Source organism: Clavelina lepadiformis, chromosome 2 (genome assembly GCF_947623445.1).
Source record: "Clavelina lepadiformis chromosome 2, kaClaLepa1.1, whole genome shotgun sequence".
NCBI classification, from domain to species: Eukaryota; Metazoa; Chordata; class Ascidiacea; order Aplousobranchia; family Clavelinidae; genus Clavelina; species Clavelina lepadiformis.
In genome coordinates, this window is record NC_135241.1 from 24426433 (window position 1) to 24443590 (window position 17158).

The following is a 17158-nucleotide window of genomic DNA, read 5'->3' on the forward strand; positions in this document are numbered from 1 at the left end:
CATCTATTGAAAGCTGAAAGTTACTTCTTTATCTATTGTCAGCATTTGTTTCAAGAACCTCAAAATTTTTGTAGCTTTTTAAAAGTTTGTTAAGCTGCGAAAATGTTTCTCTAGTGAATTGTCATGTTTTAGGATAAACCTGCAGATATGTCACTACACTGTAAAAAAAAAATTTCTTGTTTACATCTAAATGTATGGCAGCAGTGTTGCCGTACAAAATTATGTATCTTTACGTTCAAAAGATGTGAAGTGCTTTTACACAAAGCAATTTGTTTTTTCGTAAAACAACGCATTATGTTAATTAATGCATAAAACTGTTAAAATAATAATGGTAGTATGTTTATTACAGATCCTATACATATGTTTCTAAATACAATTAGCTGTATTAATGCAAAAATCAATACTTCATTGAAAGTAAATCTATCAATCACCCGCCTTTTATTTACAATTACTTTTATTTACTTTACTTTGCATGACAGTGGTGATACGGACAATTTATCAATTCACCATTCAAAATATGACACTTAACATGTTTTATAATATTGTCCAGCTGGTTACTCAAAAAATTCAGAGTACAATCAGGCTGTGCACATTTATACAAATCACAAGAAATGTCAGATTCAGTAAAAGTTCTTTGATATGGTTTTGTCTTATGCTTTCATTCATATTGAGACATAAGTGAACTATACTTCCTGAAGTTCAGGTTGCAGTCAGCAGCACCACATTTAAACACATAGTAATGCACATTTCGATGAAACGAAATGTGCTCAAAATACTTAACATCTGACTACCGTATTTACTTGATTGTAAGCCGCCCTTGATTGTAAGCCGCATGTGATAGTGTTAAAAATTTAATGTAAGCTGCATATACCAACTGCTTAAAGGTTTATTTTAACTTTCACGCTCATTATTGTCATTGTCATCATCATCGATAATGTCACCGAGATTACCGACAATTTAAAATGCACGTCACAACTTCACAATTGTCGGTATCAGACAACGCAGTACGGCAAAACATCTATTCTATGGCAAAGTCGACAACGAAAAAGGCAAAAAGAAAAAATGTAAGCCACCTTTGATTGTAAGCCGCCCTTGAATTTAAGCCGCAAACATAATGAAAAAAAAAACTTTGTAAGCCGCGGCTTACAATCAAGTAAATACGGTAATCAATTTTATAATTGCATAAATCACATGCAAATAACAACATTATCCTCGAAGAAAAATGGTCAGGTAAAACAGAAATACTTGAGAAATCGAGACAAGAACAAGCAGAAAATGAGTACATTGAATGCGAATTAACTATTTTACCGACATTTTTTTTAATTTACAATTGATACTGCAAACCACAATCGGGCTGTGCATATAAAATGGTAAGGTATCACAACCAGACTTGGACAACTAGATTTTTTCAATTAGATTGAAATTACAATTAAAACGTACTAACCTGTTACTAGTTAAATGAGAACTAGAACTTAAGAATTTTGTAAAACTAGAATTAGGTTTATCATTAGTGCAATTCAAACTAAAATTTGTTCGAAAAAGTCGATTTTTCCGTCTTTTGGTCAATTTTACTTACTTTTTAGCAAATTATTTTATTATTCTCATCACTTTTCCTTGAAAAACATTCAAAACAAGGTTGACGTGTTTCAATGTCCCAGGTCGCGTGCAAAATTAGGCTAAAAATTGTCATGAAAGTAGGAAAACTGTGGTATTTTAGGCCAAAAGTTCTAGATTTTGGGCCTCTGTTGAGCAAGTTTTCATGTTGTTTGATGGCATTTTATGAACTGGTAGTCCGAAGAATACTTAATTCACATACAAAATTTCAGAGAGCCCCATGCAGGATTTTTCTAGTAATTAGTCTTTTAGTCAATTCAACTGTATATAAAACAAACAAATATTGTATGGCATTTTTTGGTGTTTGACGCCTCTTTAAACATACACCTGTTGTGTATAATTCACTAATTGGTAGTGCTGAAGCAGATGTGAAATGCTCAAATAACCGCTTGCTTTAAAATGAGAAGCCTTGAACTATTAACCTTGTAAGCATTCAGTGGAAAATAGTCAGTCAAATTAGAAGATTTAGAGCAACAAAATTCTTCTAATGGTTTTACAACTTCGTATATTCCTAAGTTGGGGACAGGTATACAACCTCATATAGCCTAGTTCTGTTATTAGATACAATGCAGTTTGCATCAAACCTGACCAAACCCAAAGCAGAACTCATAGACGCATGCCACATGCAGCAGCACTTGCACCTTATTTTCAGGGAAAGAACATAGAAATCTAAACATTTTTTTCTGAAGAATTGGAAAAATCATAATTTGAAAAAAGTGAAACAAAACTTAACTTTAAATGTTAATTTAATTCAAAAAATGTTTGATATACAATATTATACAGTTTAATCAGGACTATAAACCTGTGGAAGCATTTCACGGAAGTTTAGGTCTATGGGCTACATACAAAATATGGATTACATATCTTTTTCATATATTTCATTCCAGATTTAAATTAGATTAAATAAGTTAAAATATAAAGCAACCTTCAAGCAATTTTTAAAAGAACGTCAAGGATTTGCAAAAAGTGATTGTAGTTTTGGTAGAAATTTTTTTCATTATCGTTTTGTTTTCGACCCAATAAATAACAATAAGCCTAGTGTTACAGCCCTAATGACCGAAATAGAGCCCACATCTGTATTTGCTTTACTGTATTGGAATAGTTTTTTTTTTTTATCAATTCTAATTTTTATTCTTAGTGTACTGTTACGTAAGTTTACCATAAAATTGCAAACAAATTTGTGTTTTATGGTTATACATAAAAAAATAAAAAAGCAGAAAATGTTTTGTAAATTTTGAAGTGTGTTAGTAAAAAAACACATAATTATCTGTCACAAACATCTACATATGTTTTTATGTAAAATATAATAAAAAAGTATTTAATTTTAAGGTTTTTTTTTACGGTGTACATTTTGAGTTATTTTGGTCATGTGCATAACAGGAGTGTCACCTTTCTGTCAAAATTGCAATAAATTTTACAACTCTCTTAGATCAATGTATCGACAAGTTATATGCATCATAACGGCGTGGAACCCAACCATAGCAGTTTCATTGGTCTAGTTCAGTCAGACCCAGAGAAATATAATGGAAATGTATCAAGTGATGTGATAAATTTGCTTAACATAAATTCTAAGCATGGTAATAAATATTTAAAGAATTTCCCTCAGCTAAAAAATTATCCACTAAAAACTGCTGCGTTATGGTTTGTAGGTGATAGAAAGAATTTGATTGAATGTGGTATAATAATTAGGCTAATTTGCATTGAAGACAAACTGTCAAATGTATTCGATTTCGGCTCTTACACTCATCCTCCATATTAAAAGCAGGCTTGTAAAGGAATCAGTGTTTTTAACAGCTATAACCTGCTAGCTCAACTCCAGCTACACTTATTTGGTTCTTGAAACACCCTTTGCAGCATCTTATTAATGCTACCATTGACCTCTTAACGATCTTATGTTGGAAAAAGTGGGAGGCGAGTTTCCGTCACTCATGGAGCGTTGATTACAGTCAAATGCGTGCTGTTATAGGTGAAAGCTTTTTTTTTGTCCATTGCCACACATATGAAACAACATCATATATCCTTATTTTTTTATTCATTTTGATCAAGTTTTAAAATTATATACAATTAACATATTTAAATAGAAACATACACCAAGACAGACTGAGTAGTCAAACTTTGAGCGATAAGGAAATAACATTGCAATAAATCATATCCCCCACCTCACACTTCTTGTGTGTTAGGTGTGATGTATTGTATCAGCCACATGCCATTAAGTTAGAGTTGGCAACCTACGAACTAACCGCACTAGGTCACTCATAAAATTCAAGCGTTAAGTACTCGCAAGATAAAGTTAATGATGTCACGATCGACTAACCTACTATATTTATTATGTAACAAGTAATCTTGGAACTGACATCAGTCATCATATTAGCTACATTATGACGAAGATTAACTGATTGCCAGTATGGTAGTAGCTTCAATCACAGAATTAACAAAAAGCTAAAGGAACACAAATTACAAAATTTTTTCAAAGTTGCAGAATCTAGACACGCAAAAAATCAGAGATTACGAAAAAATTGTTAATAACAATCACAATAAGAATTTCACCATGTGAACAAACGATAACAACTCCTTACAGCAATACAATCAAGTTAAAAGTATTTATGTACAAATATACAAATGCGCTGAAAGCATGATCGACCATCAAAAAAGAATATACTTACCAAAGACATAACATAATTTTGCACGAGTATTTAAAATCAATTTTGCAGGTTTCTGTTTCATCAGTTTTGTGAACTGCTTTCCTTGCATGTTGGACTTTGAGCAAGACAACATAATCTGCATTATCATATAGAACAAATAATAAGCAACGGAGGAGTAAAAGAGACTTGAATCACAAGTAATAAATTTTTGTAATAAATACCAGTTTTCATGTGAAGTTTTGTTTTTCTGCAACAAAAAATGCATAAAATAATACGTTTGCCTTTTTGGATAATGGCTAACAAAATTTTTAATCACTATGCAGCTATTACCTAGATATTTTGTCCCCACATGACGGGTAAGTGTGTTTAAAAGTTCACAATACCAATTGGATTATCAAACGACGCATCATTTGCACACCTACTTCATTTTTTTCTCACCTTAGGAGAACGAACGTTGCTACATTCTTCGTAAGTACCTCCAACATTTGCATACGATGAACTTTCTGCTGAATTCTCTGGTTTGGTGAACTTAACATTGGATCCTTCACTCAAGACAACATAACCTGCATTATCTGCATATCAAAGTGCACAAAAATTTAATTCCAAGCCTCGTAACATTTCTAATAAACAGTGAATGTATGACAACATAATTCTCAAAAATAGAATTCCTGAAAGTGTCGAATAAAATAAACATATCACCAATATTTTTATAACAAATACCAGTTTTCAACTGTAGTCTTGAAGTCCTCTGCAACAAAAAATTTGTCTAAAATTGCAAGTAACCAAATGACCATTTTTTGTTAGAAGTTTTCATGAAAATGATTAAATTTTAATTTAGTTCGTATTTGGCTTTATTCTTTCTCACCTGAGGAAAGGGAATGCCGCTACATTCTTCGTAAGTACCTCCAACATTTGCGTACGATGAACTTTCTGCTGAATTCTCTGGTTTGGTGAACTTAACATTGAGTCCTTCACTCAAGACAGCATAACCTGCATATCAAAGTGCACAAAAACATGCATCTTGCGTGTATATTTTTTTGGAATAATGAAAGGATAAATTGTTTATCCTGCGATTCAGTACCACACACATACCACATAAATTTTTGTAAAAATACCTGTTTCCAGCTGAGAATCTTTAATTTTCTGTCACATTAAATATATTTAAAAATAGTGCAAATTTATAAATTTACAAGCCGCATTTCTTGTTTTTTAGCTAACTTGTATATATTTACCATGTGGCCAGAAGTGCCTACTCTCATATCAAGATATCCATTTGCATTATCTGCCAAGATTCAAAAACTTATTAACATAACGTTGCGGATTTTGATGCCTCCATTTTGTGAAGAAAATAAAGTTTAAGCTTTTACTCAATGTCAGAGTAAGTAGATAATGACAAATATGTTTAACATAGATGTATGCAAAATACCTGGATTGGGGCCAGCTGCTTTATGTTGTCTTTTGCTCTCAGCTTCCTGTTGTTGCAACTGTGTGAAGGAAGTAGTTCAAATCAATAATAGATTACTGGTAACAAAATTTAATTGATTGAGGTTTCATATTAAACCTAAACGGTCATCGTTTATCTTCGAATATTTTTTGCCTTTGAACGAGATAGTGGTATAATTACACAATGTTGTTTTGGTAAAATTATTCCAATATGACTTAGCGAGCCATTGCTAATTGGTTGTAGGTTGACCAGAAAAGAACACTTTGCTAAATTGGCGTAGCATATCTAGCCAATTATGACTGATAAAGAAATTATAGTAAAAACAATATCCACAATAAGCAAAATTTGAGTTTTTATCTGTACAATTGTGATTCTTTGCACTTCATGGGAACACGTCTACAGTCTACCTTCTACAAAAAGAATAAACTCACCATACGAGAGATAACAGTGTGAAAAATTAAAATATGTCAATAATTTCAATTAATTTATCAAATTTTTGCAGTTTCCATTGTTTGAGCTATTTCGGATTAAATGAGCAGCCGCAGTTAACACTACTTAACGCAGTTAGTTAGAACACTTGTTAATGCTTGCAACAAGAATCTCATTTGAATCGGCTTACATGCTTATCAAAAATATTTCGCTTACTTGGTTGGAATCTTTTCCAGTGTATTCGATGTAACTTGGCTGATCTGGAAAATAACCTTTGATTTAAGCAAATGTTAAATGACAGAAACGATTATGAGTGAGTGGGTGATGACACGTCATGCAAATTGCTTTTTGACCGTACTGCCACAAACCATAACTTTTCAATAAACACATAACACCTGGTATAGTCCAAATGAGTACTTACCTATAGGCGCTTGATCGTTTTTTGTGGTTTTACTTGCGGGTACATCTACAACAATTATGCATTGCGACAAAAGCATAATATATTACAGAATTACTATATGCGCTTACATGTTTTATATTCTGTGCAATAACACAAAAGTTAGGCAACCATATCAAGTTGTACATTTGCACCAATGCATATAAAACCAATCAATATCGTATATCATAATGACTCACAAAGATTATAAGTCAATACAGAAGTAGTGTTAACACCGCATGCAACATAGTAACTTACCTTCCTTTGCCTTTCTTTGTACAATTACAAAAATCACAACACATAAGCAAATTGCAGCAACAACAGAGCCACCAATAATTACAGGTTGAAGCCAGACCAAAGGGTTGTCGGCAACTACAATGATGAAGTTAATTAAAGCATTATTGGGGAAAGAATCTTCATCTAAAGATCTAACAGTGAGTGTATATGTTCCTTTGTCTGAGATAGATGCCTGAAAGGTAAAAAAAGCTTCATCGAACTACATAAAACTTGTACAAAGATTTGATTTTGATATTTGGAACGTGTAGAATATTTTGGTTACTTTAGCTTTGTGGAAGGTGAAAGTTTGTTGATCACCACCAGATTGTAAGGTCGTTGACCCATCATGTGTCACTGGTAAATCTGGAAAATAGGGTGAAGTTATAAAATTGTAGGTTTTCGTTTTCGGTTCCAGAAATGTTTGAAAGCTGGGAATTAATGCAAAAATGTTGACATTTTATCAAAGACAAATTCCAATTCAACATGTTGGTGAAAGTATTTGGAAAACATTTTTAATAGTTATCACCAATAACCTGTTTAAAAATATAATTAGCCTGTGCCAAGTTATATAAAATTGTAGGTTTTCACGGTGAACTAACATTAATTTACGTAAAGTAAACAGACTAAAGCTAAAATAGATGCAAACATTTAAATTTTAGATATTTTTCAACGGCACTATTTCAGATGACTGATTGTGATATGTTTTCTAAAGGTAAAGGGGGATAGTAGAGAAATGATGAAAGCATTTTAAAAACATTTTCAGTAGTTGAAGAATTATCGCCAATAAAATTAAACAATAACAAGCAACACACCATTTTTGGTCAATGCTACAAAGTGAGACTTTGGATTTGAGAAGAACACAACAACACAGCTTCCACTTTCATTGATATTCCAATTGCAAGTGATAACTTCATGTTGTCGAGCAGCATCTGGAAAATTTGTGTAATCATTTTTAATTGAATTCAAAATATAATAAAATGAAAACACGTTGCAATCAAAACTCACATATTCGCATTAGATATGATAATAATTTCAATGTTTAAACTTGTCTCGTCGACTTTTATAATAGAAGCAAAACGAGTATTTTTAGCACTTTTTAAGTTACATAAAAATATAAAGTATCAAAAGCAAAACCATGCCTGCTATTAAACACTTCAAACTTACAAAGAACATCAAGATATATTGATGAGCTATAACTTCCAAAGCTGTCCTTCGTCGTGCAGAAATAATATCCTGTATCAGAAGGCCCCAATAACAATTCAAACGATTTTCGAGTTTCGTGTCTTCTACCAGGACGTTTCAACAAAAATGTTGTATTAAGTCGATCGCTGTACTCAATGCTGCAGGAGAAGGTCACATTTTCTCCAAGATATGATGTGATGAATCCTCCTGTATTTGTGATGTTGCTGCCAGTCACTTTGAATTCAAGACTCCCTAAAAAAATAAAAAAAATGCTTGTCCACCAAATTACATTTCCTTGCATTTGCATAAAATAGTCGATTTTATCGATTGCAAACTAAAAAATCTTGCTCACTCTGTGCAGGAACCACAGTGACGGTTTGGCCGCTGCTTGGCTTGGAACCAGCTTCATTTTCAGCAGTGCAGTAAATTAAACTTGATTGGTCAAGATTATAACTTATATTGCAACCGGGGATTGAGATTTCTGAGTGCGAGTTCAGTGAAAAAATTGTCCAGGTGCAAGTTGGAGATGGATTTGCTTCACCATATATGCACTGCATGGTGAGAATTTCATCTGATCTCAAAAGATATCCGTCTTCTGCAACTATTGTGTATTGAGAAAGCTCAACTTTGCTGGTAACTGTGTCTGGTGCGTCTGTAGAATAAGTTGTAATGTCACATTGTAAATTGCAATAACAAACAGCTTATAACTAGGAGACCAACTTAATCAGGATACATTCAGAGACATTACTTAGTGCATTTCAGCAAGTTTAAGTGAACATTAGGCAAACATGAATACATTTGTATACTAGTGGTTGGTCCATGATAATTACGCAAACAATCATGACGGGATAAAATTTGTTTTCTACATGCAAAATGCATCATAAGTAGTCGAATAAATAGTCAAAGCACTTGTACAAATAAATCGCAATAAAACATCTTTAGAACGCAATATGAGCTGTAGGCACTCAACTTGTCTCAGAATTAACCTATCCACATGTTCATGCAAATGTTAATACTTGGCAAGATGACACAACCTTGTCAGTTGCGGCCGTTCAATAGAATGAAGCAACTCAGCAAGGTGCGCTTATGAGGTCACAAACGAACAGACAAATGACACAATAAAGGACATTAATGAAGAACAGTATGAGTGGCATATTAGGACATTGAGACTGAAGAAGCGAGCCATTGCAGAGCAAACTAGAAAACCCTTTACAGTTCAGATGGTAACTGTGTTAAATCATTAACATGCTGTGTAACTGTTCTTTAAATAAGAATTTCCACTTTAAAATTTCTCCTGCGTATTGACAGCATGCATGATTGCACATTATTCCTAATGCACAGGAAACACCTTTATTGTGAGGCCAATAAAATCCAAATAAAAGGAAGTATCATGGTTTGTGATTATGATGCTTTACTTTCTTTCATAAAATAAAACCATCTCAAAGTAAGTCGTTTTATCTAGTTAGCAGATAGCAAAAATATAATTCCAAGAAAACGTTAAATACTTACGAAGAACATCAAGATATATTAATGAGCTATAAGTTCCAAAGCTATCGTTGGTTGTGCAGGAATAATTCCCAGTATCAGAAGGCTTCAATGTCAAGTCAAAGGACTGCTTGTTATAGCGCCTTTCACCAGCACGTAACTTGTACGTTGTATTAAGTTGATCACTAAAGCCAATGCTGCATGAAAAAGTAACAATTTCCCCAACATATGATGTCATTATCCCATCATCTTTTGTGACATTCTTCCCAGTCACAATAAATTCAAGTTTTCCTAAAACCACAGACAAAGAAAACATGCCAGTCTGTCAAATTGTTCTGTCAAAGAAGTCCAAATAAATAAAAATATCTATAATGAAAACTAAAAATAAGAATATCTCAAATGTGTCAAAATCTCAGAGTTGACAGATACCGTGTTTGCATAGAGTAATTAATTAGGCAATTCTAAAATTATCACTGCAAGATATTCTATTACTTACGTTTCTCTGGAACCACAGTGATGTTTAGTTCATTGCTTGAACTTGAACCAGCTCTGTTTAGAGCAATGCAAGAGACCACGCTTGATTGACTGAGATGGTAAGATATTTTGCAACCCTGGGTTGAACTGATTGGTTTAGATGTAACTGAAGGAAAATTCCAGGTACAAGTTGGTGATGGATTGGCTTTACTGGGGTAACACATTATGGAAACTTTTTTATTTGATCTTAGAAGATATCCATCTTTAGTAGGGATTGTGTATCTGGAAAGCTTCACTTTCATGACAACTGTTTTAGGTTTATCTGTAAAAAAGTTGAGTTGCTGTAATCTCAATACAATATAAGATCAAATGATTTAGGTGATATTCTGTAAATTTGCTTGATGCATATCAGCAAGGAACAGAAACCATAAAAATCACGAAAATAAAAATGCAATAATCTAAACGCTTGTGTAAAAGTGAACATTTCCAATCCACTAAAACTAAATGTTTTAAAATGCAAAGTATTGTTTTGACCCAAAAAAGTTGTTTAACTATTTGAAAATAAAAAACAATGGAGAACTAAAGAAATAAAAATCAGCAAAATTTGTATTTGTTAATTTGATTCAGTTTTAATATTTCATTACACAGTTTGTTTAACAGACAAAGCATAAAAAGATCTCAGTTTGTACGCATTAGCCTGTGTTGGATAAACAAATACCAAGATTTATACACACTCCGAACAAACAAAACTAAAAATAAGCACAGTGACACTCCATGAACATACCACAGTCATCTTTATATCATAATTAATAATACTCACATAAGACATCCAGTTCATATTCTGATGATCTTCCACTTGTAGGATAAAGATCAGTATAAGGAGTGACAGCCTGACACGAGACTACTTTGTTGTTGTCACTTTGCAATGAAGACAATGTGAAAGCTCGTCCCTATGTTAGTGACGAGTATGAATAATGTTTAAAAATAAGGGATCCAACAAATGTATGTAAAATACCTTTGCTTGATATTTTCTCGTTGGATATGCTAATACACATTCTTAAAAGTAACTCGCCTGTGTCTTAGTGTAGCCTTTTCCTCCCAAATAAAACTGAGAAGTATTTCCAACAGGAATGACATCATTGTAACTACAAGTCAGAATCAAATCATTTCCTTCAACCACAGTCAGTTTTCTGCCTTTAATTAAACTGCTTGCAAGGGTTACACTGGGAGCTGGATAAAAAAGTTAAATTTACAAAACTTTATTTTAGAAACTTTCTACTACCAGAAAATCATCAATGCATGTAAAGTAATTAAAACAGCCCATAATATATATAATAATACTGCCAACAAGTAGGAGAAAAAACATTAAACATTTCATACAATAATTTAGTGATGCATGCATCTTATTTGCATGTTGTACAAAAATCATGCAAAGTACATGCAAATTATTTTCAGGAAAATGATTATCAGTCAGCAATTATCACGCGATTTCACAGCAATCACGCAATATCTATCACACAATTATTCATGTACAATAACAAAGCATAGCCTCATATCACAAAAAGTGCAAATAAAAAGTTAGTGTTAGATTAAAATAAAAGAAAACTTTCCTGTGATGTAAATTATACCGGCCTTAACAACGCCACTTCAGAGATAGACGTTTTTATAACCACTGGTCTCATCCAACCATACTTTTAATTACCCGACAGAAAAATTCCTTAAAACAACCATCACACTTACAACAGGACCCAAACAAACTTTGTCATGAAACAAGTTAATGTTTTACACACCATGATAAGAGAGTAGAAGTAACGATTTAAATTTTAAACATATGTAGATATAAAACGTGTAAATTTTTACAAGATATCAGATGCTTGTACTTAGTTCAAGCTAATTATTGGATGTTTTGTTGTTAATGAACCGTATTGTAACAATGATAAACTAAAAAAATGAAAATAATTTAGTCCAAGCTATACAGTTAGAAAATAATATATACTGTATTGCCTATGATGTCTTTGCACATATGACAAATTATTTTAAAATGCCAAAAAATAACAAAAATTGCTGCCAAATAACCTGTCCAACATTGCAGATTATCCTGACCACTCCATTCTGAGGAAGCCAGACAAGTTGTGTCACTAGATGTCAACATTGCACCATTTGAGTAATACAACTTTCCTCCATTAGAACATGCAAACTTTCCTGGTGAGTTGAATATTCTGGAAATTGCATCCACTTTAACTCCATCTGATAGTGATTCGTGGCAATCTGTGTTGAATTAATTATCCAGTTAACTATAACAAAAGGCCCATAATTATAATTGGTAACATTGCAGACATATTTTCCAATTGAACTACAGTGTTGACTTGTGTAAACCATGAAATACAGCCAGTGCAAAAGGATGAATCAATTAAACACTACTAAACATACGATATCAACTTGAAAATTATGTAACTATAAATAAATTGGTACTATGACACTTTATCGAAAGACACTTTATCGAAAGACACTTTATCGAACGACAGCTGATCGAAACGACAGATGATCGAACGACTCTTTATCGAACGACAGTTAATCGAACCGACAGTTGATCGAACGACACTTTATCGAACCGACAGTTCAAGCAAGATTTTTGCGTGTTTCTCAAACATTGATCCTAAAGTTGACGATTTATATTTTATATCTATATTTTAGATTTGTATCATAAAGTTGACGATTTCGCATGGCGGCCGGCCCGAAACATATTAATAAGTTATCACAAGAATACGGCCCGCCGTTTCTTATTGAGTTTCAAACTGCAGTGTTAGCTCTGTTTGAAAAAATTGTGGTATTGTTACGCCATAAAACTGGTGCGAAGGCGGTAGACCAGTATCTCGTACTAAGTACGAGATTGTCTGTACAGTAGACTAGACTAGTCGTTATAGATACAAAGAGTAAGGAATTGAAGGCAAAATTTCATAGCAAGGGGCATATCGCTGCCTGACTTTTACACAAAGTAGCTTCTTGAAAGTGGTCTTTATCCCAGCTTTTTCAATTCTTGTTGTACAACGGTTCGAGGACTTCCTGGCCACGTTCAGTGACGACGATGAGCAGCCATTGTCTGAATACATTGAATATTTCGAAACTACTTGGATTGGACGTTTGTGTCGCAGGAATCGTCGTCAACCTCTATTTCTTATCCGGTGTTGGAATGTCTTCCACCGGGTTCAAGATGACCTTTCACGAACGAATAATAGCATTGAAGGATGGCACAATGCGTTCAGCAAGCGTGTCTCAATATCCCATCCGACGCTTCGCAGACTCGTCAAAAAAATTAATCAGGAACAAGGTTCCAACGAAATGTTTATTGAGCAATTGAGTGCTGGAATTGCTGGCCCACCTCGGAAGAAGCGCTACGACGCTGTCAACCAACGGCTGAAGAGCATAGTCGAAAATTATGACTCAACGAATATTGACATAAAAAGTTATCTTCGAGCAATTGCACACAACTTGTAATTAAATGAATGCGATTGAAATGTGCACTTCGTCAGTTGTCGTGCTTTTAACAGTGCATATCGTCAGTTGTTTCGATAAATTGTGGTTCTTTTAATAAATTGTCGTTCTTTTAACCGTGCATATCGTCAGTTGTTTCGATAAATTGTGGATCTTTTAACCCTATCCTAACCAGGCTCGCGAGTTTACTAGAAAACTATGCGTCGTAGACTGATGAGATTTTTACAGGTTAGTAAAAACATCATCTGGCTTCCTGTATACATCATAATTGTAAAACTAAAGAAGGTGAATTTAGTGTAAATTAGGTATTTCTAAAAGTGACACATTTCTAGAAATTCTTCTTGTTACGCCGTGCCCCCGCTGTGAGAAGAGAACGAAAGAGAATAGTTAGTCAAGTTATTGGTGCGTAAATGAGTAAACGAAAACGTTATGCTTCAATGCGGAGAAAGCAAAATTATATAAATATCACAATATCTCAAAAATTACAAAATCCAACTTTATCAAACAAACATGGACAGATAGCTGAACAATTTTTATGAAAAGTCACCAAATTTCAATTTTCTACAGCAAACAATGCAACTGTACGCCACGTTTTGCTGTGACTGTGTGCGGGAGAAGCAACAGTCGATTCGATCAACTGTCACTTTGATCAGCTGTCGGTTCGATAAAGTGTCGTTTGATCAACTGTCGGTTCGATAAAGTGTCGTTCGATCAAGTGTCGTTTCGATCAGCTGTCGTTTCGATCAGCTGTCGTTCGATTAAGTGTCGTTCGATAAACTGTCGTTCGATTAAGTGTCGTTCGATCAGGTGTTCTAATACCAAAGATAAAAAACTAAATATTAAATCGGTTTTAAAACTATGATATAAATAGTTTACAAACACAAGCTAAAACTCTGATTGTGGCAAAACTCAATTTTACAACTGCATAAAAATTTAAGAAAGCAAATTGATCCTGACTAAAATCCAAATTGTTGAGATTTTACAGCTTTCTAATCAACAATGCGTCAGCGGAAGATGATCTTAAATGTTCCATACATCACCCTTCTTGTGTGCCAATTAATGTACATGAACAATATTAATACCCAGGCTTGTCCATGGGACATTTTTTTCTGTCCCATCCCATCCTATCCCATAGCAATTCATGCCTGTCCCATCCCATCCCATGGAATTTTTAAAGTTTATTTAATTTATTTATTTATTTAATTTTAAAGTTTTGCAAGAAAAATTTCTGACAATTTGTCTAAAATATTTTTAAATAAAAAATGCCTAGCTACTGTCCTATGGGAATTGCAATTCGTTCTGTTCCATCCCATCCCATCCTATGGGACATTTCCCATGGGATTCTCGTGGGAATCCCATTCCCATGGACAAGCCTGTTAATACCTCAAGTCTGAGCATATGTGGAAGTATTATCACTGTAAAAAAATTTCTACATGAAGGGAGATTTAATAAATGTTTATCAGAAAATTGTTCTGACCCTAATCATAATAAACAAAGATGTGATTGGTGTTTGAGCATTGACGAATGGAGAATTATGCCATTGCTGAATTTTTGCTGTCAAATATTTGCAAACGAGGAAACTACAACACACAACATTTGAAACTGCTTCTTGCTTTTTTATCAGTTCAATATCACTTTCAGGTTACCGCAAACTAAAATAAAAATATCAATAAATTACCATGAGTAAATAAATACTCAAAAGACTTTCATCAAACCTCGAATGGTAAGCTTCAAAGATTTTGAATAGCTTCTGCTAGCAGCAAGCTTCACCAGGCATCCATCTTCTTCAGCTTTCAGGTGTGAAATGGTTAGATGAGTTGTGAACCTTGTATATGATATGTCAGTTGCACTAATAAAAGAAAAATATTAATTCAAAAAAAACAAAATATTTCAAGCTTAAGCAAATCAAATCATTATCAAGACAGCGACACTTTGCAAAATATATATGAGTAAATATATATGTGAGCCAGCAAAATATTAATTAAAATTTTAAATAGGAAAACACAAGGGAGTCAAGCAATTATAGGCTTAGAATCTTGAGAAATTAATATTAACCTGATGTTGATTCTTTCTGAATAGTTGGAAGATGATATAACAACAGTTTTAACGTTTGGGTGTGGAAAAAATCCCAATTGAGCAACTGGTGTCTGCAAAACTTTGTTTGATCAATTACGAAAAAGCTAAAACGTTAACTTGCTCAATAACACTAATATTCAGTGATGGCACCACTGGGACAACACATCAACTTTTTAAACATTAAATTTAAATTTGTAAATACCTTGTTAAATTTCCAGGAAATAATCCAGTTTTGTCCTGATGAAATTCGTGTTGGTGAAGCTATAGCAGTGATAACTACAGTGGAGTTGGTTGCTTGTACAGGATGTGGTGTTGTGAGAGGTGATATGTATTGTCCATTACAACTTTGCAGCATGGCTGGAACCAAATCACATATCGTATTCAAAAACTTGCATAAAACATCAAGATCAGAGGTTTCAAACATATCAACACAGAAAGGTTCCAATGTATCCCGCAAAATGACTTTGCAAGTTGCAAAAAAGTCTAAGGAAAGCTGTAATTTGTGCAATGTTATTGCCTGTAATTGCTATCGCCACAGCTGGGCAGCATTGTTAAAACAACTTGCATAAGACCAAGATCTAAGATGTCAAACATATCACCACACAAAGGTTCCAATTTGGTCTACAAGATGATTTCGTAAAAAGTCAACAAAAATTAATGTCAGGAGATTTGAAAACGTGATTAGCCGGCAGTTTTGTGCTTGTCCAAACACAGGTAGATTACAGTATTTGTCGTAGAAGTTTATTGATTTCAACAGCCTACACTTGCAGTATATTTACATGGAAAGTCTGTGATTTAACATCATACTAGAACATGGAATGGGACCACAAAGGTTAAATTTACAAAACTTTAGAAACATTCCAATACCAAAAAATCATTATTGCATGTAAAGTAATTACAACAGCCACTTGACCACTTGCCTTTAATTTAACAAGTAAGATAAAAAATATTAAACTATTGTTACTGTGCTATAGCATCATATTACGAAAAGTGCAACTAGAAAGTCAGTTTTAGATTAAAATAAAAAACAAACTTACACCTTTGTAAAACTGTTAGTTTTTGTCAGTACGGTAACTATGTACCTGAGATGTTTAAGATAAGTGATTAAAGCTGATATGTAAGCAGCATATTTCATCCTTACATTTAAAGATCATGCAAAACAATCAAATTTGTTTGATATTTGAACATCATACTTTTAAAAAGCCAAAGGAGCAACTTATATAATAGAATTATCAGTAGTATTTGTGGTCAATTAACTTTTCAAAAGCAATTTAAAAATATTTTAGCACACCTGATAACAACAATCCAAGATACCTCATCGTTGAAGTAAAAAGCATTTTCGATTTAACAAAACCCTGGGTCTTATTCTATTTATCTGTACAATTTTTAATAATAAACAATTTTAATAATCAATTAAAAACGGATTATTTTTGAAGTTCTGAAAATTAATCAACACAACAATTTTTACTGAAGTTGAAACTAAAACCACACAGATTACCAAGCCAATTCACTTAGTTTAAATTTTTGTACAATGTTTAAATTTAACTTCTCTTAAACTACCTTGAAGCTAATTTGAATTTGCTGTAAATCCACATACCATAAATTTCC

General features: G+C 33.2%; 1 protein-coding gene across 1 annotated transcript; it reads right to left on the reverse strand.

Annotated features, from left to right (window-relative positions):
- Nucleotides 1-3624: 3624 nt before the first annotated feature.
- LOC143445444 (uncharacterized) lies at nucleotides 3625-16927 on the reverse strand. Its single transcript, XM_076944547.1, has 24 exons — nucleotides 16842-16927; nucleotides 15753-15907; nucleotides 15530-15621; nucleotides 15190-15323; nucleotides 12059-12250; nucleotides 11055-11212; nucleotides 10803-10932; nucleotides 10005-10304; nucleotides 9533-9799; nucleotides 8376-8675; nucleotides 8006-8275; nucleotides 7654-7770; nucleotides 7125-7204; nucleotides 6824-7034; nucleotides 6551-6595; nucleotides 6346-6389; nucleotides 5683-5740; nucleotides 5489-5538; nucleotides 5372-5399; nucleotides 5122-5246; nucleotides 4977-5004; nucleotides 4695-4828; nucleotides 4478-4503; nucleotides 3625-4392 (listed from the first exon to the last, which is right to left on the reverse strand). Coding segments are annotated over exons 1-24 (2991 nt in total). The 5' UTR covers nucleotides 16888-16927; the 3' UTR covers nucleotides 3625-4391.
- Nucleotides 16928-17158: the final 231 nt, after the last annotated feature.

Bases quoted from the DNA above. Each gene is read 5' to 3' on its own strand.
- LOC143445444 (XM_076944547.1), bottom strand. From the start codon at position 16,887: ATGCTTTTTACTTCAACGATGAGGTATCTTGGATTGTTGTTATCAG. The intron at 9,800-10,004 runs GTAAGTAATAGA...CTGTGGTTTTAG, and splicing joins CACTGTGGTTCCAGAGAAAC to GAAAACTTGAATTTATTGTG. The intron at 6,390-6,550 runs GTAAGTACTCAT...GTTATTTTCCAG, and splicing joins AAACGATCAAGCGCCTATAG to ATCAGCCAAGTTACATCGAA.